Here is a 25,566-nt window from a genome sequence, read left to right as displayed (position 1 = left end):
TCACAGGTCAGTTTTGTGAATGGGGTTGCGACCATACGAGGTGAAACTCACGTCAACCACGTCACAGACCAAATTACCAGTCATTTGATGCGCGTTGTGAACAAGAAGAAGCACAGCCACATTGGACCACATACAGTAAAAGACCACCTATGGATATTTGTTAATGCGCTCATTAACAACCCTGCATTTGATTCACTGACCAAAGAGGCATTGACCTTTCACTACTAGAAAAAGGCCTACTAGTGGCGCACCAGTTTTGCCTACTAATGGCGCACTACTGGTGCGCCACTAGCATCACGCCACTAGTAATTTTTACTAATGGCGCACCGCTGGTGCGCCATTAGTATCTGGTATACTAATGGCGCACCAGTGGTGCGCCATTAGTATATGCCACGATGCGCCATTACTATCTGACTTAGTAATGGCGCACCACATAGAAGTGCGCCATTAGTAAGAATTTTTTTTAAAAATATTTTTTCAGAAATATTTTTTTCAAAAAAAAAGTTTTTCAAAATTTTAAAAAAAAAATTTCAAAATTTTTTGTCACTATGGCTTAATCTCAGGTCAATATGCTTAATTTCAAGTCAAATCGCACTAAGTGGTCAAACTTCCCGGAAGGTCACCCATCCTCACACTACTCCAGCCCGAGCATGCTTAACTTCGCGGTTCTATCCAACCCCAGCACCACCTCACTTAACAGCCACTTGTTGATATATCTATCATATCAATCCTATTAAACCTTGTTGATGTCTAGGACTTTGTTCATATTCATGAGTATGATGAAATTTTGAAAAATATTTCAAACTTTCCTGTCATATTACGAATCATTTTTTGAAAAAAAAATCCAAAAAAAAATTCAAAACCAATATTTTTTTCTGTTACTAGTGGCGCACCTAGCAACCAGTGCGCCACTAGTAAGTTTGAAAAATTTTGAATTTTTTTGCCTCCAGATCTTGAAAGCCCCGTATCTTTTTTTCTGTTAGGTTTTTGAGGATTTTAAAAATGTTTAACAGATTTTAAATTTAGATGTAACTTTTCGAGTAGATGATTTTTCATATAAAAAACTTTTTCATCCGAGTTCGTATGCAAAAGTTATGCCCGTTTAAAGAAATTCCAGAGAGATTTTGCAAATAAAGTCGAAATTCATATTTGTTAATTTTCCCAACAACTAGACCACATATCACATGGGAAACTTATTTTATTTTATTTTTTTTGACATTTCCATCATTTTCTTTTATTTTTTTTAAACTGAAAAGGCGGTCCGGGGGGGTGCATTTCCGGTGGAATGGGCCAAGTTACTAATGGCGCACCGTGGGGGTGGTGCGCCATTAGTAGTTCAACTAGTAATGGCGCACCACCCCAACCGTGCGCCATTAGTAGTTTTTCAAAAAAAATTGAAACAAAATTTGTAACAAAATTACTAATGGCGCATCTGTGAGTGGTGCGCCATTAGTAGTTTTGAAAAAAATTAAATTTTTTTTTACTAATGGCACCGTGGATGTGGTGCGCCATTAGTATTTTCACACTAATGGCGCACCAACACATGGTGCGCCATTAGTATTTAGTAATGGCGCATCACATGTACAGTGCGCCATTAGTGTCCATATTGGCTATAGTTGTTTTTGTAGTAGTGTTTGGGCCCGAGTGCCACCTCCCCCAAGAGTTCCTCAAGACAGGTATTGCGATGAATGTTAACTTTGGTGTCCTGTATTTGTCTGTTGTGGATCTTGCACCACTAACACTACTGCTCATCCCTTTGTATTTGCAGTGTCTAAATTGGTCATGGGGAGCAATCTCCTCTCTTGCGCTGAGTCCGAACCAAACACCGAGGTTCACAGGACTGACGGAAGCAGGGGGAGAGGTCCTCTTCGCATCCCTAAGCTGGAGGATGCAAATGATGCTGGTGGGAGTGAATCTGAACAGTGCACCTTGATCCTTACTGAAGGAGAGTCAGCAAAGGCTCTAGCAGTGAGTAACACGACCCTATTAAATGCCATAGTATTTAAGTTTTGCTCGCATACTGAAGCATTAAGCATTTGTTAGATGGCTGGTCTATCCGTAGTTGGAAGGGACAAATACGGCGTGTTCCCTCTGCGGCAGTGTACTATGTTAAACGCGAGAGGAGCAACCAGCGCACAGCTAAGGCAGAGCCGAGAGCTACAGAGTCTAATGGAAATAATAGGTCTGCAACTAGACAAGGATTATGATAGCCCGAAAGACCTGCGATATGGTCATTTGATGATTATGACAAACCAGGTTTGCATTGCTTCTCTATTTCTTGTTAATTAATGAAACTCAAGTTGTTTTATGGCTTAGATTGAACTGATGAATACTTCAGGACTGTGATGGGTACCACGAAAAAGGCTTGCTTATCAATTTTATCCACTCTCAGTGGCCATCTCTACTAAAGGCTCCTTCCTTCTTGTCTGAGTTCATCACTCCAATGGTCAAGGTATACAGAAAAAATAGTGTTCTCTCATCAGATTATTTATATACAGCATTAATACGGCCGCAATAAAAGAAATGCTCTTATTTGTCCAGGCAACAAATATCAGGAGCGAAGCTGTCAAGTCATTTTACTCAATGCCAGACTACGAAACATGGAAGAAGAACTTGGGAGGAACTGCAAGTGCATGGAGTGTCAAATACTACAAGGTGTGCCTTTTGCCCCTTGCTTATTGAGTTATTGCATTGTGGTTTCGCCACATGATGGTGTTCTCCCCTCGACCCTTTTACTGGAAAGGTATATAAAAGATAGTTGTGGTTATACTTGATCTTAATGGGTTTCTAGCTGGTACAGGGGCTGGGAACCAACACAGCTCAAGAAGGTCGGGATTACTTTGAAGATATTGCGCATAACAAGATGGATTTTTACTGGGCAGATGATGAAGCTATGAATTGGCATTCGACAAGGGCAAGACCGGTGAGCGTAAGGATTGGCTGTACAACTACCAGGTTAAATATTTGCATCATTTTCCAAGTTTGATACAGGCTTCTTATTCTGTATTCATAGTAACACAAATAATATATTGCAGCCTGGAACTTGCCTTGACCGACATCAGAAAAGCATCACGTACAGTGATTTTATTCACAAAGAGCTGATACTCTTTTCGATGGCGGACATTGAACGGTCAATACCTTCAATCGTTCACGGCTTTAAACGAGGACAGAGGAAGGTTATGTTTTGCTCATTCAAGAGGCATTTGGTTAAAGAAATAAAGGTTTGCCAAAGAGTTTTTGAATCTGTGCATTTTGGAATCTTCATGCATATTCCTAAATTTGTTACCTTTATTGGCTGGCTACAGGTGTCACAGTTTGTTGGTTTCGTGTCAGAACACTCAGCGTACCAGTATGGTGAGATCAGTCTCGCACATACAATCATAGGAATGGCTCAGGATTTTGTTGGCAGCAATAATATTAGTCTCCTGGAGCCTCGTGGCCAGTTTGGCACCCGAAATTCGGTTGGTTAGCATTGTTAAAAGCCAAGTATCATGCCTCTGTTTGTAATGGTTCTCATGTTTTTTGTGTGTTTTTGTTTCCAATCATTTTAGGGCGGCAAGGATGCTGCTACTCCTAAGTACATCTGCACTAAAACGGGTCAGAATCGGCCAAAACTGTGGGTGTTGATGACCGACACGTAAATGCACCCCGGGGTTCGTCAATCGTGGAAATCACTTCGGGACCCCAAAACAGTGAGTAATAGTCCACGAAACGGGTCAGAATCAGCCAAAACTGCGGGTGTTGATGACCGACACGTAAATGCACCCTGGGGTTCGTCAATCGTGGAAATCACTCCGGGACCCCAAAACAGTGAGTAATTGTCCACGAAACGGGCCAGAATGGTCGAAAACAGCGGGTGTTTATAACAGACAAGTGAACGCACCCCGGGGTTCGTCAATAGTGGAAATCATTCCGTGAACCCAAAACAGTTTGTAATAGTCGACGAAACGGGCCAGAATGGGCCGAAACAGCGGGTGTTGATGGCCGACACGTAAACGCACCCCGGGGTTCGTCAATCGTGGAAATCACTTCGGGACCCCAAACAGTGAGTAATAGTCCATGAAACGGGCCAGATTCGGCCAAAACTGCGGGTGTTGATGACCAACACGTAAACGCACCCCTGGGTTCGTCAATCGTGGAAATCACTCCGGGACCCCAAAACAGTCAGTAATAGTCCACGAAACGGGCCAGAATCGGTCAAAACTGCGAGTGTTGATGACCGACATGTAATTGCACCTTGGGGTTCAAGAACTATGGAAATCGCTTCGGGACCCCAAAACGGTGGGTAATAGTCCACGAAATGGGTCAGAATTGGCCAAAGTTGTGAGTGTTGACGACGGACGTGTAAACGCACCTCGGGGTTCGTCAATCGTGGAAATCACTCCGGAACCCAAAAACAGCGAGTAATAGTCCACGAAACAAGGCAAAATCGGCAATAACTGCGAGTGTTTATGACCAACACCTAAACGCACCCCGGGGTTCGTCAATCGTGGAAATCAGTCCGGGACCCCAATACAGTGAGTAATAGTCCACGAAATGGGTCAGGATCGGCCAAAACTGCGGGTGTTGATGACCGACACGTAAACGCACCTCGGGGCTCGTCGATCGTGGAAATAAGTCCGGGACCCCAAAACAGTGAGTAATTGTCCACGAAACGGGCCAAAATCGGCCAAAAATGCAAGTGTTGATGACCGACACGTAAACGCACCCCGAGGTTCGTCAATCGTGGAAATCATTTCGGGACCCCAAAACAGTGAGTAATAGTCCACGAAACGGGTCAGGATCGGCCAAAAGTGCGGGTGTTGATGACTGACACGTAAACGCACCCCTGGGTTCGTCAATCGTGGAAATCACTCCGGGACCCCAAAACAATGAGTAATAGTCCACGAAACGGGTCAGATTCGGCCAAAACTGCGGGTGTTGATGACCGACACGTAAATGCACCCCGGGGTTCGTCAATCGTGGAAATCACTCCGGAACCCCAAAACAGTGACTAATAGTCCACGAAACGGGTCAGAATCAGCCAAAACTGCGGGTGTTCATGACCGACACGTAAAAGCACCTCGGGATTCATCAATCGTGGAAATCACTCCGGGACCCCAAAACAATGAGTAATAGTCCACGAAAATGTGCCAGGATCGGCCAAAACTGCGAGTGTTGATGATCGACACTTAAACGCACCCCCCGGGGTTCGTCAATTGTGGAAATCACTTTAGGACCCCAAAACAGTGAGTAATAGTCCACGAAACGGGTTAGAACCGGCCAAAACTGCGGGTGTTGATGACCGACACATAAATGCACTTCGGGGTTCGTCAATCGCGGAAATCACTCTGGACCCCAAAACAGAGAGTAATAGTCCATGAAACGGGTCAGAATCGGCAAAAACTGCGGGTGTTGATGACCGACACGTAAACGCACCCCGGGATTTGTCAATCGTGGAAAATGCTTTGGGACCCCAAAACATTGAGTAATAGTCCACAAAACGGGTCAGGATCGGCCAAAACTGCGGGTGTTGATGACCGACACGTAAACGCACCCTGGGTTCGTCAATCGTGGAAATCAGTCCGGGACCCCAAAACAGTGAGTAATAGTCCACGAAACGGGCCAAAATCGGCCAAAACTGCGGGTGTAGATGACCGACACGTAAATGCACCTGGGGTTCGTCAATCGTAGAAATCACCCCAGGACCCCAAAACAGTGAGTAATAGTCCACGAAACGGGTCAGAATTGGCCAAAACTGCGGGTGTTGATGACCGACGGGTAAATGCACCCCGGGGTTCGTCAATCGTGCAAATCACTTCGGGACCCCAAAACAGTGAGTAATAGTCCACGAAACGGGCCAGAATCAGCCAAAACTGCGGGTGTCCATGACCGACACGTAAAAGCACCCCGGGAATCGTCAATCGTGGAAATCACTCCGAGACCCCAAAACAGTGAGTAATTGTCCACGAAACGGGCCAGAATCGGCCAAAACTGCGGGTGTTGATGACCGACACGTAAATGCACCCTGGGGTTCGTCAATCATAGAAATCACTCCGGGACCCCAAAACAGTGAGTAATAGTCCATGAAACAGGTCAAAATCGGCCAAATCTGCGGGTGTTGATGACCGACACGTAAATGCACCCCGGGGTTCGTCAATCGTGGAAATCACTCCGGGAACCCAAAACAGTGAGTAATAGTCCACGAAACGGGCCAGAATCAGCCAAAAGTGCAAGTGTTGATGACCAACACGTAAACGCACCCCGGGGTTCGTCAATCATGGAAATCACTTCGGGATCCCAAAACAGTGAGTAATAGTCCACGAAACGGGTCAGGATCGGCCAAAACTGCGGGTGTTGATGACCAACACGTAAACGCACCCCTGGGTTCGTCAATCGTGGAAATCACTCCAGGACCCCAAAACAATGAGTAATAGTCCACGAAACGGGTCAGATTCGGCCAAAACTGCGAGTGTTGATGATCGACAAGTAAACGCACCTCATGGCTCGTCGATCATGGAAATCACTCCGGGACCCCAATACAGTGAGTAATAGTCGACGAAACGGGTCAGAATCGGCCAAAACTGTGGGTGTTGATGACCGACACGTAAATGCACCCCGGGGTTCGTCAATCATGGACATCACTTCGGGACCCCAAAACAGTGAGTAATAGTCCACGAAACGGGTCAGAATCAGCCAAAACTGCGGGTGTTGATGACCGACACGTAAATGCACCCTGGGGTTCGCCAATCGTGGAAATCACTCTGGGACCCCAAAACAGTGAGTAATTGTCCACGAAACGGGCCAGAATGGGCGAAAACAGCGGGTGTTTATAACCGACAAATGAACGCACCCCGGGGTTCGTCAATCGTGGAAATCAGTCCGTGACCCCAAAATAGTGAGTAATAGTCCATGAAACGGGCCAGAATGGGCCGAAACAGCAGGTGTTGATGGCCGACACGTAAACGCACCCCGGGGTTCGTCAATCGTGGAAATCAATCCGGGACCCCAAACAGTGAGTAATAGTCCATGAAACGGGCCAGATTCGGCCAAAACTGCAGGTGTTGATGACCGACACGTAAACATACCCCGGGGTTCGTCAATCGTGGAAATCACTCAGGGACCCCAAAACAGTCAGTAATAGTCCATGAAACGGGCCAGAATCGGTCAAACTGCGAGTGTTGATGACCGACATGTAATTGCACCTTGGGGTTCAAGAACTATGGAAATCGCTTCGGGACCCCAAAACGGCGAGTAATAGTCCACAAAACGGGTCAGAATTGGCCAAAGTTGTGAGTGTTGACGACGGACATGTAAACGCACCTCGGGGTTCGTCAATCGTGGAAATCACTCCGGAACCCAAAAACAGTGAGTAATAGTCCACGAAACAAGGCAGAATCGGCAATAACTGCGAGTGTTTATGACCAACACGTAAATGCACCCCGGGGTTCGTCAATCGTGGAAATCACTCCGGGACCCCAAAACAATGAGTAATAGTCCACGAAACGGGCTGGAATCGGCCAAATTTGTGAGTGTTGATGACCGACACATAAGTGCACCTTAGGGTTCAACAACCATGGAAATCACTTCGGGACCCCAAAACGGTGAGTAATAGTTCACGAAACGGGTCAGAATCGACAAAAACCGCAAGTCTTGATGACCGACACGTAAACGCACCCCGGGGTTCATCAATCGTGGAAATCACTCCAGGACCCCAAAACAGTGAGTAATAGTCCACGAAACAGGCCAGAATCGGCCAAAACTTCGAGTGTTGATGACCGACACGTAAACGCACCCCGGGGTTCGTCAATCGTGGAAATCACTCCGAGGCCCCAAAACAGTGAGTAATGGTCCAGGAAACGGGCCAAAATCGGGCAAAACAGCGAGTGTTGATGACCAACACATAAACGCACCCCGGGGTTCGTCAATCGTGAAAATCACTCCGGGGGCCCAAAACAGTGAGTAACAGTCCATGAAACGGGCCAGAGTCGGCAAAACTACGAGTGTTGATGACCAACACGTAAACGCGCCGTTGGGACCCTGATCCTAAGTCACACCGATCTAGCATGTAACACATCATATCACTTTGCGGCCTCACGCACGGTATCCCCACGGGTGCCACCTTACTTGGCCCGGGACCGTTTGCGCCTTTTGGCTCACGTATATGATAGTGTTGCTAGCATCCAAATGACAGAGGACCCGGGCCGACATGACTAGTCGTAAACCCAAGGTGGCACTAAGTTATGGAAACAGGCATACATGACCCAGCAATGCCCATGTTGGTCAACATACGAGTGAATCCAGGCTGTAGCAATGCTAACAGGACTCCGGTAGTCATCTTGAGACATTCCCCGAAGGGCAGACACAGGAGCAAAGAAGGACACATGCCGGTCAATCCATGTGTTCCGGAGCAGTACCAAGCTACCAAGGCTCAGTGGAAGCACTAGGAGGCATTTTCCCATAACGTAGGCTACCAAGAATAAACAACTAGGTGTCGGATCCCACACATACCAAGCATTTCAATATCATACACACAATATGCTCGATATGTATAGATACAACATGGCATCATAACATAACTCTACAACTCATATTGACAAGGCTCAGAGGAGCCAACATATTATTTATTACAAGCAGCGGGTCAGCATGACCCGTCAATCAGAACGTACAAGCAATAAGAGGAAGCATAACATGTCTGGGTACAGACATCTACAAAAGGAAAAGACTAAGAAGCCTGACTAAACAAGACCCTTCCAAGGGCACAAGATCGTAGCTGGGATACAAGCTACTCGTCGAAGTCACTAGTGTAACCAACTGCAAAACATAAATAAGCAAACGTGAGTACGAAGGTACTCAGCAAGTCTTACATCAGAACTATCTACATATGCAACATTATCAACAAAGGGGGTGGAGGAGTTTTAACAGCAGCAAGCCAGCTTTGACTCAGTGGCTAACCTATACTACGAGTATCAGAAACTTCTTTGAGGTGAGAAGACGCACACGAGTCCACATATTCACCATATCACTACTCCACTATGGATCCGTTCCCGTCTCCCTACGAGAAGGCCATCCATAGCACTCACGCTTATCTTGCGTATTTTAGAGTATCCACTTCAAGTTGTCTATGTACTACATAAGTCCTCCAAGTTTCCATATCCGAGGAAAACGGCTATTCAAATAGATAATGTTAACCCTGCAGGGGTGTACTTCTTCACACACGCTCTTGCCACTTATCGCCCTGTACACGTCATGCACCTCGGAAGCCTTCAAGCGGAAGCCGGGCAAGGGTGTCGGCCATGACCTGACTAACCACACAAGTCTCTCGTCCAGGTTTATCGCCTATTCGAGTTCCATCCGCGAGGAGTTCCGGCCGAAGTCTCCAGTACGGCCCCAAACGATGTGTGCAGGGTTCCCAAGCCCACCATCCGGGTGCCACTTGGTACACCGTGCCATGGTGCCTAGTATGTCCCAAGCCCGTCCCGTCGGACACCACCTGGTAGACAACTAGCACTACCTACAAACGCCAGAAACTAGTTGCAACTCCTGGACAGAGATCAAGTAGATTAATAAGCCGAGAGGGGCCGGATAACCGGAACCCAATGTGTGGTAGTAACTGGACTTGGATAACATACACAGAACTCAGTGCTTAGGGACGGTTCCAATGAGACAACCCACCATGTACTCCTACATGGCCTCTCATTGCTACCTTTACCAAAACGTGTTCACACACTTAGCCTTTATCGGTAGGACATGTTCACCACTCCGATTCATTCCCGATGAATCAGACCTGACACAACCCTAAGCATAGCTGACATAAAGAAAACAAGCATGGATGAGTAGGCACATCAAGGCTCAAGCAACTCCTACTCATGCTAGTGGGTTTCAACTATTTACTGTGGCAATGACAGGTCATGCAGAGGAATGGGTTCAACTACCGCAGCAGAAAAGTAGCAGTTGAATCATTGTTGTCCTAATGCAGTATAAGGAGCAGGAGCGAGAGAGTGGGAATTTATCGAAATGCTCAAGGGGGATTGCTTGCCTGATAGATCAACGAAGGGGCGCTGCTCCTCTGACAAGTACTTGGGAACACCTTCCGGAGTGGAACCTATCGAGAAGAAACGGTGCCGGCAATCAATACACAAACAAATGCAACAATATGATGCATGAACATGATATGTGCAAATGCTAGTGTTTGGGCTAATGCAAGATGCTACCAAGTTGGTTGAAGCCCATTTGAATCAAAGATTCAAATGCAAATTCAAAATGAAGCATTTAAAATGCCCATATTATGTTTTCACTTATACAACATGTATAAGTTGGTTTTTCATGCATGGAACTGGCATAAATTGATTCCTTGCATTTTTTTGATAATTTTTCATATATAAATTATTTCATTCTGAGCTAAGGTTGATTTATTATGATTTTTGAAGTTTAAACAATATTCTGGAATTTCCTGAGTTAAAATAATTCCAGAAATCATTTATTGCGTCAGCTTGAGGTCAGCACTGCATCAGCAGTCAACCTGAGTCAAATCTGACGTGTGGGGGCCACACGACAGTGACACAGTGGTTAAGCCCGGGTCAAACCCGCACTGACCAGGGTTTGACTTGGCCCTGGGGCCCACGGTCAGCGGCTGGTGGGGTGGATTAGGCTGCGGGATTAGGCGCTAATGACAGCCACGTCGGCCTCGCCGGAGTTCGGCCGGCAACGACCTCAAGCCGCGGCGGTTCTTCGTCGGAGTCGCTGTTCCGGCATCCAAACGACACAGGGAGAGGAGCTACGGGGAGCTGGCGGAGTGCCGCATCCAACGGTGCAACGGGTTTCGCCGGAGGTGGCCCAGAACGACGGCAGCGACGACGAGTGCGGCGGCCGAAGTTCGGCCATCGGGGGTTTTGATGTTGCGGGGCACGGGGGAGGCTGTGAGCGGGTTCGCTCGACTCGCCGGAGTGCACTGAGTGCAATGGCAAGCTCGGCTGCGAGCTGCGGCGGCTGTGGCCACGATAGCGAGGAGCTGCGGCGATGAGGGCTTTGGCCGTGGTGGAAACGACGGCTACGACGCGGGAACGAGGGGGAGAAGAGAGGGGAAACGGGGAGATGCTCACGGCAATCACGCGAAGCAGCACAGCGGGCTCGGGGGAGACCTAGTGACGGCGAATCGACGGTGGCGGACGGCTGAGCCCGAGGAGGAAGACGATGGCGATGGCGGCGTTCCAGGGCGTCCGGCGCCGTGCGTCTCGACGAGGAGGCGTAGCCCACAACGGCGGAGTGCGTGGACACGACGGCGAGGCGAGAGGGAGGCTGTGGCCGCGTCGGCGTGCGGTGGCGCTCTCCGGTGTGTTCGGGCATCGCAGGAGACAGCGAGAGAGAGGAAGGGAGAGGCGCAGGAGGGAGGGAGTGAGGCCAGGGGAGAGCTGGGCGCTTCTGGCGAGGCCAGATCAAAGAGGGGAGAGGGCAGGCAGGCAGCTGCCGTGGCGCGCATGCGCGCGGCGTGCGGCGACCAGGCACCCTGTCCCTCTGGCGCGAGGAGGGGGACGACTGGCTCGGGCCAGTCGGCTGGGCCAGGTGGGCTGGGCCGCTGGGCGATAGGTAAGTCTTCTCTCTCTCTCTCTTTTCTTTATTTCTTTTCTGTTTTCTTTTCTGACATTTGTTTTTGACTTAAAATAAATACTAGCACAATTCTAAAAATGTTGAGATTCCTTGTGACCACTAGTAATAATATACCAGAGGCCCTCACCAATTTCCAACATTTTTGGAGCCTTTAAAATACTTATATTATTTAAACAGCTCCAATACAAATACATATGGGTTCATTCAAAAATCCAAAATATTTAGCAAAAATGTGCATCACCTTTGGTTGTTGTTTCCAACATTTTCCAAAGACCATGAACATTTTTGAAGAGAATTTTGGGTTCATTGAAATTCCATTTTTAATTTGAATCTATTTGAATTTGCTTTGGTGCTAGGGTTTGAAACATTCCCCATTTCAATTTCATTTGAAACTTAAACATGATGCACAAAGCAAGCCTAGATCATACCAGAACTAGGGATGTGACAACCCGCCCCCACTCAAAAGAATCTCGTCCCGAGATTCAGGAGGGGTCGAAAAGAGGGTGGGGTACTCCAGTCGAAGACGATCTTCTCGCTCCCAGGTAGCTTGTTTCTCAGAATGATGAGACCACTGAACCTTGAGAAACTTGATGTTCCGACGTCGAGTGACACACTCTGCTTGATCAAGGATACGAACTGGGTACTCTCGATATGTGAGGTTATCTTGGAGATCAAGCGTTTCATGGTCTACTCCGCGGATGGGATCCGAGAAGCAACGCCTGAGTTGAGAGACGTGGAAGACATCATGTACTCGAGAAAGATGTGGGGGTAGTTCCAATTGGTAGGCAACTTCTCCTAGAGAGAATGCGAAAAGGACCAATGTAACGAAGAGCCAATTTTCCCTTGATACCGAATCGATGGGTACTCTTCATAGGTGTGACCTGAAGGTAAGCCTTGTCGCCAATTTCATAGGTGATGTCCTTATGACCACGGTCATATTGACTCTTTTGGTGAGATTGGGCCGTTTTCAAATTCTCACGAATGACACGAACTTGCTCTTCGGCCTCCTGGATCATATCCGGTCCAAAGAATTGTCTTTCACCGGTTTCTGACCAGTTCAAAGGTGTTCGACATCTTCTTCCATAAAGAATCTCAAAGGGTGCTTTCTTGAGACTAGACTGATAGTTGTTGTTATAAGCAAACTCGGCGAACAGAAGACATTTCTCCCAATCCATACCGAATGAGATAACACAAGCTCTAAGCATGTGTTCGAGAATTTGGTTGACCCTTTCCACCTGAACACTTGACTGAGGGTGGAAAGTGGTACTGAAAGAAAGATGGGTTCCCATGGCATTCTGGAAACTTTCCCAGAAATGAGAGGTGAAAAGACTGCCATGGCTGAATTGATCTCTAGTGGAACACCATGGAGTGACACTATTCGAGAGATATATAAGTCAACAAGCTGACTAGCAGTGATACTCTCTCGAACAGGTAGGAAGTGAGCCACTTTGGAAAGACGATCAATGACTACGAAGATAGCATTATTTCCTTTCTTGGTCCTGGCAAAGCTACGAAGATAGAACCCTAACTTCATCACCGGCTTCATCACCGGCTTTACCATGGAGTGACATTATTTTCCTGTTTTACGCTACTTTGCAATATTTTCTATTTTCCTGTTTTACGCTACTTTGCAATATTTTCTAGTCGTTGCTTAATTGGTCGCGGAAATTGTGGGAACCTTAGTGTCCCTGATATTTTCGTTTTGTTCCATGGTTTATTCCGTGACGACTCTGTTAGTATGGGTGGTATTATTGCTAAACGGTTAAGTCTGAACCGTACAAAGGGCCCCATCTTTGGAGGTATCTTTGCTTCATGCCTAGCTGCACATTTTAACATACCTATTAGGCACTATGAAAAAGAAGAAAAATTGCTGCCTACTGTTTATTTAGATTATAAGAGCATGGTGGCGCATGACTTCATTGTAAAGAATAGGGAAAGGGAGCTTAAATGCAAATTATTCTTTGATAAACATTATACTGAGACTATCACCTTGCCTGCTCCTTCCTTTTTTGATTTATCTACATGCCAGTATCTCGTCCCGCTGGAGGCTATTCACGCCTACCGGAACCCTACATCTGCCACAGAGCCAGAGTCAGAACCACAATTTGATCCTCCACGACAGTCTAATTACCAGTGGGATTCGGAGATGATTGCCAACCAGTGGCAATCAGAGTCTTCTTCTTCTCAGTACGACCCCAACTATTACTTTGGATATCCGCCAGGCCAGCTATGGTCATAGACCAACTTAGGCCAAAAGCCTAAGCTTGGGGGAGTACGTATTTCCCACCGACATTACATTTATGTTCATACACTCATTGCTAGATGTCGGTGCTCATACTTTTTCACTGTATCAAACATGCTAGTTTATTTTCCTTTTTATGCTTTCTTCTTGTGTGTTTGATAAACCATAAGAAAAACCAAAAAAAATTTGTTGTAGCTTTTAATTAGTTTACTTTCCATGCTTGTAGTAGTAACTAAAAAAGAAAACCCAAAAAGATTTCCTGTTCTTCTTTTACTTGTTGGGAGCTTTCCCGTGTAAATAGTTTTATTTCTTTTCTTTTCTTTGGGGGTCGATAGGAGAAGACCATGATTAAATTGTTGAAGTGGCTCTTATATGATTATTGTTGATCTGACAAAAGAGCCCATATTGCCTTGTCTTCTCCTGTTTATTGAATGCTTGCAGATTCCAGCTTAGTCCAATGCATGTGCACTATTATCATTATTCAGATCGTTCGGTCATGCAAGTGAAAGGCAATTATGACGATATATGATGGATTGATTGAGATGAGAGAAGCTAGTATGAACTCGACCTCTCTTGTTTTTGTAAATATGATTAGTTCATCATTCCTGATTCAGCCTATTATGAATAAACATGTTTGCAATGACAATTAGAGATCATAGTTCTTATGCCATGCTTAATTAGCTAGGAACTTATAATGGTTTACCTTGCGTGCCAACATGCTATTAAAATGGTTGTGATGTGGTATGATGGGGTGGTATCCTCTTTTGAATGATTTAAGTGACTTGACTTGGCACATGTTCACGCATGTAGTTGAAACAAAATCAACATAGCCTTCACGATATTTATGTTCATGGTGGATTATATCCTACTCATGCTTGCACTCAATGTTCATTGACTTTAATGCATGTTCATGGCTGTTGTCGCTCTCTAGTTTGTTGCTTCCCAGTCTTTTGCTAGCTTTCACTTGTAATAAGCGGGAATACTGCTTGTGCATCTAATCCCATAAGCCCCAAAGTTATGCGATATGAGTCCACTATACCTTCCTATATGCGGTATCTACCTGCCGTTCCAAGTAAATTTGTATGTGCCAACCTCTAAACCTTCAAATAAACATTCTGTTTTGTATGCTCGAATAGCTCATGTATCAACTAGGGTTGTCCGTATCTTCCATGTTAGGCGGGTTATTCTCAAGAGGAGTGGACTCCGCTCCTCACTCACGAGAAAATGGCTGGTCACCGGGATGCCCAGTCCCATGCTTTATGCAAATCAAATCAAAATAATTGCAAACAAAACTCCCGCTGGGACTGTTGTTAGTTGGAGGCACTCATTGTTTCGAGCAAGCCATGGATTGATGCTTGTTGGTGGAGGGGGAGTATAAACTTTACCATTCTATTTGGGAACTGCTTATAATGTGTGTAGCATGGAAGATATCGCCATCTCTTGGTTGTTATGTTGACAATGAAAGTATATCGCTCAAAATATTATTCATCTCTATTTCTAAACCGAGCTCTGGCACCTCTACAAATCCCTACTTCCCTCTGCGAAGGGCCTATCTATTTACTTTTATGTTGAGTCGTCACCCTCTTATTAAAAAGCACCCGCTGGAGAGCACCTCTGTCATTTGCATTCATTACTGATTAGTTTACATTGAGCATGACTTGACTGGATCTCTTTTACCATGAATTACAATGTCTAGTCAGTCCTTGATCTTTAAAGGTGCTCTGCATTTATGTTTTGCGGTCTCAGAAAGGGCTAGCGAGATACCATCTTGTTATATCATATTATGATTGTTTTGAGAAAGTGGTGTCATCTGAGATTTATTGTTATTGCTCGCTAGTTGATTATGCCATTGATATGAGTAAACATGAGACCTAAGCGTTATTGTGGATATGGTTAGTTCATAATCTTTGCTGAAAACTTGAATGCTGGCTTTACATATTTACAACAACAAGAGCAAACAGAGTTTGTAAAAGTTTTTCTTTATCACTTTCAGTTTGTCAACTGAATTGCTTGAGGACAAGCAAAGGTTTAAGCTTGGGGGAGTTGATACGTCTCTGTCGTATCTACTTTTCCAAACACTTTTGCCCTTGTTTTGGACTCTATCTTGCATGATTTGAATGGAACTAACCCGGACTGGCGCTGTTTTCAGCAGAATTGCCATGGTGTTATTTATGTGCAGAAACAAAAGTTCTCGGAATGACCTGAAACTCCACGGACATTATTTTTGGAAATAATAAAAAATACTGGCAAAGAATCAAGGCCAGGGGGCCCACACCCTAGCCACGAGGGTGGGGAGCGCGCCTGCCCTCCTGGGTGCGCCCCCTGCCTCGTGGGTCCCCTGGAGCTCCTCCGACCTCAACTCCAACTCTATATATTCACTTTCGGAGAGAGAAAAATCAGAGAGAAGGATTCTTCGCGTTTTACAATACAGAGCCGCCGCCAAGCCCTAAACTCTCTCGAGAGGGCTGATCTGTAGTCCGTTCTTGGCTCCGGAGAGGGGAATCCGTCGCCATCGTCATCATCAACCATCCTCCATCACCAATTTCATGATGCTCACCGCCGTGCGTGGGTAATTCCATCGTAGGCTTCCTGGACGGTAATGGGTTGGATGAGATATATCATGTAATCGAGTTAGTTTTGTTAGGGTTTGATCCCTAGTATCCACTATGTTCTGAGATTGATGTTGCTATGACTTTGCTATGCTTAATGCTTGTCACTAGGGCCCGAGTGCCATGATTTCAGATCTGAACCTATTATGTTTTCATGAATATATGTGAGTTCTTGATCCTATCTTGCAAGTCTATAGTTACCTACTATGTGTTATGATCCGGCAACCCCGAAGTGACAATAATCGGGATCACTCCCGTTGATGATCGTAGTTTGAGGAGTTCATGTATTCACTATGTGTTAATGCTTTGGTCCGGTACTCTATTAAAAGGAGGCCTTAATATCCCTTAGTTTCCGCTAGGACCCCGCTGCCACGGGAGTGTAGGACAAAAGATGTCATGCAAGTTCTTTTCCATAAGCACGTATGACTATATTCGGAATACATGCCTACATTACATTGATAAACTGGAGCTAGTTCTGTGTCACCCTAGGTTATGACTGTTACATGATGAACCACATCCGGCATAATTCTCTATCACCGATCCATTGCCTACGAGCTTTCCATATATTGTTCTCTGCTTATTTACTTTTCCGTTGTTATTGTTACAATCACTAAAAAACACCAAAAATATTACTTTTGCTATCGTTACCTTTTGCTACCGTTACCACTACTATCATATTACTTTGCTACTAAACACTTTGCTGCAGATATTAAGTTTCCATGTGTGGTTGAATTGACAACTCAACTGCTAATACTTGAGAATATTCTTTGGCTCCCCTTGTGTCGAATCAATAAATTTGGGTTGAATACTCTACCCTCGAAAACTGTTGTGATCCCCTATACTTGTGGGTTATCACTCCACAGGAAGCCCTCGTTCCGAGAGACCTAAGGGACCACGTAGGTACACGGACCGACCCTCCTCAACTTGGATGAAACCAGCATGCTCCTCGTCAGAGGTCGAGGCCTCCTTGTCAGAGGTCGGGACCTCCTCGTCAGAGGCCTCCGACGACAACCGCTCTTCCTCCACCCTCTCAGACACGGGGGCGTGAGACACCGGCTCTTCCTCCACCCTCTCAAACACCGGGGGGGTGAGACACCGGCTCGTCCTCCACCCTCTCAGAGACGGGGGAGTGAGACATCGGCTCGTCCTCCACCCTCTCAGACATGAGGGAGTGAGACACTGCCTCGTCCTCCATCGGCCGAACTGGGTTTCTCTTAGCATTTGCTCCACGTGCACCTCTTCCCCGGCCTTTTCCTCTTCCTCGCTGAGCCTGAGGATGAGAGGAAGGCGGAGGATCGGCGATAAAACTGCCAAGCAAAGATCTCGCTAGGGGGAGCCCGGGCTTTTGCCTTTGCGGGCCCACCATGTTTCACTCACCTGCTATGACAAAAAGTAAAGCAATTAGTACAAATACAAGATTATAGTTTAAATAAATAAGCATAAGTTCAAACAATTGTCGCAATGAGAATTACCAATGCAATTGTAGTACAAATACATTATAGTTCAAATAAATAAGCATAAGTTCAAAAAACATACGCAATGAGAATTACCAAGCAATTATAGTACAAAAACTACATTATACTTCAAATAGATAAGCATAAGTTCAAAAATATTACAAATTCAACATTACAACATGTTTGAGATCATCAGGGTCATGGTAAAGCAACTAGTACAAAATCAACATTACAGTTCAACACTACGACTAAAAATAGTCGGGATCATCTGGATCACAATCCGTCTCTTCTTCAAGGTCAGTTCTAGCCTCATCATCAATATCATACGTGTCGTCAAGGATGTTGTCCTCATGTTGACCGTCATCGTCACCTTCATCGGCAATGCCTAGACGTAACCGTTCAAGCATTGAGAGGTCTTCCATGTTCGTAACCTCTTCTTCTTCCTCTTCGGCTTCTTCTTCTTCACTGTCAATGTGTACTTCCATGCATGGATGGATGTTGAGACGGCCTCTAGGCCCATGTTCTTCTTGGAAGAATTCTCCATCATATGTGTCAGGGTCGATATGAGGTTGATAATCCTCTTCACTCGGGGAAGGATGTTTACCATGTGGCGGCACATCGTACACGACATCCCAACCCTTAAGTACTTCTTTTGGCATGTGTACTTGAGGTTAAAAAAACTTGTGTCGCTTGTTGAGCCACAATATAGACATCTTCACATTCTAATTTGCTGTCTTGTCGAATTTCGACTTGCCCAATATCATCCCTCCGCCTAACCTTCTCCGGATGAAACCAATGGCATTTGAAGACAACGACTTTCGGAGGATTTGCCCCAAAGTAATGCAGTTCATATATTTCATCAAGTCTTCCATAATACTCAACTCCATTGCAAATAGCCGACACTCCCGTGTTTCTTGATTTTAGAACGTCCCGACGTTCCTCGTTCCCATGTGTGCAGAAGCGAAACCCATTGATGTCGTATTTATCAAATGTACCGAACTTATAGTCAAACCCATTAGCAACTTGTTTCAACTCTTCATCCAATATTGACGTACCCTACAAGTTTAAGAGGGAAGGATAGGTGTATTAGTCGCACGTAATACCAACTTCAAGTGTTCCAAGAAGTATACCTTACCTTTTCTCTGAACCAAGAAATGAAACCATAATTGCCGTCTCCTTCACCAGCAAGAAGCTCATACTCTTCGAGTGAATCACGTTCGACCCCTCCATTCGAGAATTGGGCAATGAATTCACTGCCCAATGAGAAATGAGCGGAGTTAAGAGAGAAACATGTGAGTAAATGTTACATAATGTACCAACACTTACTCAATGTACGGCCACACTTCTTGAAGGTTGGTGAGGATATACAACGTAAGCGATTTCCACTCTTTCGGATCCAAATTCTTTGAACCAGAAGCACCCACAGGTCCGAGTTGCCCTTTGAAGAGGCTAAGCTTGGATTCATGTTTAGGGTCGCCGGTATTGTATCGAGACTTTGCATTATGCAAGCTTGGAATATTGGCCGCATAGCATGATGTCGTGAAGTTTGTAATCTCCTCCGCCAAAAATGCCTCGGCTATGGAGGCTTCAATTCTACATTTATTTCTACATTTAGCTCGAAGAGTCTTCTGCATTCTCTCAAGTCCATGGCACCAACGATTCTGCGCAGGGCCACCCATTCTTGCCTCGGAAGGGAGGTGTAAAATCATATGTTCCATCGGATTAAAGAATCCTGGTGGAAAGATCTTCTCTAGCTTGCAGAGCAACTCGGGGGGCCCGTCCTTCCATCTCGTCTATCACGGTAGGAGATACTTCTTTAGCACAAAGAACACGGAAAAAATAGCTAAGCTCTGCCAATACTTCCCAATCATCCTCAGGGATATAGCCTCGAATCATCACCGGCATTAACCGCTCAAACCATATGTGCCAATCATGACTCTTCATCCCGTTGAGCTTCAACTTATCAAGATTCACTGCCCTCATAAGGTTCGCTGCATACCCATCAGGGAACAAGAAAGTTTTGAACCACATGAGTATCTCCTTCTTTTATTCCCTAGTAAGAGCAAACCTCGCCTACCTCGCCTTTGGCGTCCTCCAGTTTTTCTTGCCCTCGGGTTGTCGCAAGTTTTGTTCGGGTCTATCACATAGCTTCATTACATCAAGTCTAGCCTTAGTATTATCCTTCGTCTTCTCAGCAATGTTGAACAATGTGCCAAAAATGGCCTCGGCGATATTCCTTTTAGTGTGCATTACATCAATATTATGTGGAAGCTCGAGCTGGTGGAAGTAGGGGAGATCCCATAAGCATGGCTTATGAGTCCACGCGTGTTCTTCATTATATCCCAAGAAATACCCTGGACGTTTGGGATCAGGCTAGAGAGCATTTAGTTGATCACGAATTTGTTCACCCGTCATCTCAGGTGGTGCCGAGTGTTCAACGACTTCACCTTTCATGAAGTTCTTCTTGTCTTGTCTGAATGGATGGTCAGGACGCAAATGTTGTCTATGAAAATCGAAGCAAGAATACTTGCGACCATGCTGCAACCAACGGCACTGCATGCTTGCCTTGCACCTTGGGCATGGGAACCTCCCATGCACAGACCACCCCATGAAAAGTGAATACGCCGGTAAGTCATGAAGTGAGTACTGGTACCAAACATGCATTGTGAAGTTCTTTTTGCTAGCAGCGTCGTATGTCCGTATCCCATTCACCCAAGATTCTTTCAACTCATCTAACAATGGTTGCATGTACACACTTATATTCTTCCCCGGATACTTGGGCCCTGGAATTATCAACGACATGAACATGTGCTTGTGTTGCATTATGGCGCCAGGGGGAGGTTGAGGGGAACAACAAACACGGGCCAGCAACTATATGTCTTTGACACCATACCAAATGGATTGAACCCATCGAGTCAGATGGCAACTCGTGCATTCTTTGCCTCTTCTGCTTTCTCATGATGTATTCGATCGAAACTCTTCCATGCTTGGGCACAAGACGGATGTATCAACATCGGTCTCCCATGATCATCTTTGTCGCGTCTTATCCCATATGTGTGCCATGTCATCTGTTTGGCTGTATCTTCATTCAAGTAAAGACGTTGAATTCTTGGCAAGATTGGAAAACATCGAAGAACATTTGCGGGGACTTTGCTCTGCTTCTTCGTACCATCACTGAGGTCTCTCTCGACATACCTAGAGGCTTTGCACTTGGCGCAATACTTGTCATCGGCATACTCTTTCGCAAATAAGACACATCTGTTTGGACAAGCATGTATCTGCTCATATGGCATCTTAAGTGCACGAAGGATTTTCTTCGCTTCATACCAGCTTTTAGCCAGTTTGTGACCTTCGAGGAGAGAGCGACCCCAAGATGTCACCATCGAATTAAAGGAATCTCTGCTCATGTTGAACTGGGTCTTTATAGACATTGCTTGTGCAATGGCATCCAGCTGACATTGGTTTGTGTGGTCGTGAAGAGGTTGTTGTGAGGAATTCAGCATTTCTAAGAAGGCCCTCGCAGACTCCTCCAGTTCTTCCTCTGATCCCTCTTCACGTGCATCGTTGAAGTCAGCTACGATGTCAACGATCCCGGTACCATTGTTGTTGGTTCGCCGACGAACCACCTCCTCTCTGCTACGTTCAGGCTCGCCATGAGGGGTCCACCGGGTATACCCACGCTTAAACCCATGCTTCTGCAGGTGCCTACACATCGTCTTCTTCGCCTGTTCTCTGCCGTTGCCACACTTCAAGCAGGGGCACCAACTTTTTCTTTGGCCTCTAGCAAATGCTGCCTCTACAAATTCATTGGTCTTCGTCACCCATTCAGTGGTCCTGCCAGCTTGACTAGGGTGGCCAGTGTACATCCACTCACGATCATCCATACTGGTACTTGCACTAACAGTAGGGGCACCAAATTCATATTCATCCAGATATGTATATTGTAATTAAGACTAGATACACAACTAATTACCCTTGTCATATTATTTACGCCATGGTTTTAATTTTTTACCATACAAAAGGGAAACGGGCATTCATGGATTGAATCCTATCTCTAATAGGTAAAGATGGGTCCTAATCCCACCCGAGTACGTGTAGATTGGGTTCGTTTCCCGTGCTCTACTCCGGTTCGAGGCAAAATTTCGCCAGCACCTCCCCACTGTTCTCCAGATACACGTCTCGACAACAAGCCGAGAGAATGTGCACCCGGAGAACAACGAGGTGGCGCTGACGAAATTTTGCCGAGGACCGAAGTAGAGCACGGGAAACGAAACCCAATCTACACATACTCGAGCTGTCCATGGATAACGTGGACAATTCGAAAGGACGACGGTTATAAATATGCAAAGACATGCATATTTATAGATGCCACCCTTTCGAACGGGAGACGCCTAGGTTACGAGACTTGACATGAAAATAAAATCTAGTGGTATCGGCACGACGACCGGAACGAAGAAAATAGGGAAGGGGGAGGAGATGACAGTCAAGCTCACCCCGAGACCGTAGAGGCGGTAGTCGAACGACGATGGCAATGGCAACGGGACGGACAATGCTCCTGGAGGTGAAGAGAAAATCCCTGCACATGAAAAGCACCGGCACAACCAACATAAGCACTCGTAGAACAATCTAATAAAAACATTATCAACATCATCTCACAGTTCAACAACATCTAACCTAAAGAAAATAAGTAAGAAAGAAACCATGGAAGTGACCGGCCTCTCGTGCAGGGTTGGTACTTGGTACAGTAATGAAAACACTGAAATTTCATTCATATTTACAGATTACTTGCAGGGAAACAATGGCCCTCCTTGCATTCTACTCCACTTTGACAACCATATATGTGTAGCAAGACTAGACTCCCTGGCTTGTCTTCTCCAATCTAAGCATGTTGCAAAAAACTGAGCATTTAATTTCCTACGAGCATCAACCAAAAGTTGAAATTTTGCCTTGCAGAACAACCATATTATGGACACGCACAAGGCTGCCTTGTACTAAAAAATTTAGGCAGAAGAAAATGGAAAGGGATACATCCATCAGCAAATCATCCATACATCCATCTACGCATCCATCCTTACATACATCTATAAATCCATCCACATATACTGCAATCCATACATCTATCCATCTAAAAGAATACGAACAGAGATGGGGAGCGGTGCTCACCGTGTGGTGGGGCAGAGGGGGAGGTGGTGCCCCGCTTCGGTGGTGACCAGCGGTGGCGGATGCGTAGGCGGGAACCGGCGGCGGTGCTGCCAACGGCAGCCGTGCCGCTAGGGCAGGGGAGGACGGCCCGGTGGCGGTCGCACCATTGGAGGAGGACGGGTGGGGGGCGCAGTGGACAAGGGTCCCGACGGCGGGGCGGTGGAGTCGGGGACCAGCTGCGGCGGCGCGATGGAGGTGAAGACGGGCGGCGGCGGCGCGGTGGAGCCGGGGACGGGTGGTGGCGGCAGCGGGGATAACCTAGCGCAGTCGAGACAGACGAATCGGGATGATGCGGTCGGGTGGGGGGATTTTCTTTTCTTAGTCTCCACTAATTTGCCATCAGTGGGACAGAAAGGAGACGGCAAACCCGGTGCCAGGTTTTTTTTCTTTTAGTTCGCCGTCGACATGACAGCAGGCAGACGGCAAAGCAAAAACAGACGGCAAAACTGGGGCACCGTTACCTACCGTTAGGCTGGACACGTGTCCATCCTTTGCCGTCACCCAGAGAAACAACAGACGGCGAAGAGCCAGTTTGCCGTCTTTGTTTTCTTTGTCGTCAGCCTTTCACTAGATTTGTCGTCAGCCAGTGCGTTCACAGACGGCAAAGCAAATATTTGCCGTCAGTCATACTTTGCCGTCAACAGATGACGGCAAAACTTTCTTTGCCGTCTACCCCGACGAAATGCTCACGGCAAAGCTGCTCACTAGCAGCAAACTAGCAGTTTCCTGTAGTGAGCATGCATGCGTGCAAAAACGTACGTACAGAAAATAATTACATATGTAGCATTTTTTTCTATATATGATAATGAAAATACGAACGTAGATTTGACCGAGAACATTTGGCGGCTGATTCAGTCAAGGCACACTTTGTAAGAATGGAAACACTTCTAGCAACCGGTCACACGATATAACGCAAGCGCGAAAATTGGTGGGAACTCGGATTGGTGGAGAATCAGATTGCACGGCGGCAGCGGAGAGCTGATGGCGCGCAGAGCGGCGCGGCGGGGCGGGCTGTACGACGTGGCGGCGCGATGACGCCACCACGTTGTCGGTTGGCAGTTATCGCCGACGGTGGCAGAAGCGCCCTGTGTTAGCGAGGCAAGGGGGCGCCACCGAAGCCGTGGGCTGGAGGCGAGGGGGCTGCGAAAGATGCGCGGAGGCGTAGCGCCGGGAGGGGGGGCGAAAGGGCACATGGCCCCTCGCCGGAGGGGTTGCGTGCTCACAGTAGCGACATTAACATGCCCCTTGTAAAAAAGGAAAAGTAATCAAGGAACATGTATGGAGTAGTGTTTGATAACCATAGAACATAGTCCCTCCGTTTCAAAATAGACGACTCAACTTTGTACTAATTTTATAGTAATTAGAGGGCTCTGGTACATAAATTAAATTATAAGCTATATAGTATAAATGCGTACACTGCACGCACGGACAGCCTTATTTTGACGACATCGTCTTATATTCATCTTATGTAACAAACTTTATTCTCCACACTCATTGTATGTACGCGTATTATGCTGGTGGTGGTATCGTCCGCTACTAGCTACGATGATACCTTCTTCCTCATGGGCAGAAGGTAACCTGGTAGCTGTTGTTGTTGCCGTTACAGGCGTGGTTCTTGGTGTCATCGGTCGGGAAGAGGTAGGCGTCGGGGCACTTGTCGGCCTGGCACACCAGGTTGGGCCCGTTGCTGCAGGAGAATGACAACGGCACGTTGAAGCCGTCGATGACAGAGATGTCGTAAAAGTCCTGGCCGTTGCCGATGGTGAACTCGGCCAGGGTCAGCGGCGGCTGCCCGGACAGCGTGCACGACAGCGCGCCGCCGCAGTCGGCAGTCTGGCAGCTCCCGGAGTTGCCGTTGAAGTTGCAGCCCGTGCGGCCCCACACCCTGCCGGAGGGCGTGTTCGCGGGGACGTCGAGGGTCCACGTCTCGCCGGTGTTGAGCTGCCGACCGCCGCCGATCGGGGTGGCCGCCGGCCACACGGTGTAGGGGCAGTTGTTCTTGATGTTGAACGTCGCCGCGTTCGTGCTGGCAGCGAACACGGCAAGGAAGAGGACCATGGAGGCAGCTGCTGCCAGGTGGGACGAAGCCATTTCAAGTTGCTTTGCTTCTGTGTCGTCTACACGTGGTTTGGTAGTAGTGCGGGATGATTGATGTGCTAGGGACGAAGGGGCATGGGTATTTATAGATGGCCGGGACTCCGGGATGGAAGGACAACTGGGATAAAGTCAAGGATGGTGTCCTTGAGTCAATTCGTGTGACTTGGAAATTTCCACGCATTCATCATCAATCAACAGGGAGACTCGACTCTGTCCATGAGCCACTTCGCAATCGCATAGATTTATCTTTCACACAGATCAGGATCGAAAACACGTACGCACGTGTAGTTCCATGCACCACATATCAAGTTGTTGGAACTTGCAAGAACAACTCTTCCTTCTTCTTCATTGAACATATAAACCCTCCTACGCAACC

At 46.6% G+C, this 25,566-nt stretch overlaps 2 protein-coding genes and 1 pseudogene across 2 annotated transcripts; 1 reads left to right on the top strand and 2 right to left on the bottom strand.

Moving 5' to 3' along the window:
• The window catches only part of LOC109745921 (DNA topoisomerase 2-like), a 4,292-nt pseudogene extending 651 nt beyond the window's left edge, over positions 1 to 3,641 (top strand).
• Positions 3,642 to 17,994: 14,353 nt separating this feature from the next.
• LOC120974330 (uncharacterized) lies at positions 17,995 to 22,019 on the bottom strand. The gene is made up of 3 exons (XM_040400835.3): positions 19,218 to 22,019; positions 19,027 to 19,144; positions 17,995 to 18,947 (listed from the first exon to the last, which is right to left on the bottom strand). The coding sequence occupies exon 1, from the start codon at positions 21,773 to 21,775 to the stop codon at positions 20,807 to 20,809; it is 969 nt and encodes a 322-aa protein (XP_040256769.3). The 5' UTR covers positions 21,776 to 22,019; the 3' UTR covers positions 17,995 to 18,947; positions 19,027 to 19,144; positions 19,218 to 20,806.
• A 2,452-nt stretch (positions 22,020 to 24,471) lies between these two features.
• On the bottom strand, positions 24,472 to 25,261 carry LOC109745926 (thaumatin-like protein). The gene has a single exon (XM_020305040.4). It carries the CDS (start codon positions 25,182 to 25,184, stop codon positions 24,654 to 24,656), a length of 531 nt encoding a protein of 176 aa, XP_020160629.1. The 5' UTR covers positions 25,185 to 25,261; the 3' UTR covers positions 24,472 to 24,653.
• Between the last annotated feature and the right edge of the window lie 305 nt (positions 25,262 to 25,566).

The sequence above is a fragment of the Aegilops tauschii genome, chromosome 2 (genome assembly GCF_002575655.3).
Source record: "Aegilops tauschii subsp. strangulata cultivar AL8/78 chromosome 2, Aet v6.0, whole genome shotgun sequence".
Taxonomy (NCBI): domain Eukaryota; kingdom Viridiplantae; phylum Streptophyta; class Magnoliopsida; order Poales; family Poaceae; genus Aegilops; species Aegilops tauschii.
Note: the sequence above shows the minus strand (reverse complement) of the source record. Positions and strands in the feature narration are given on the sequence as shown.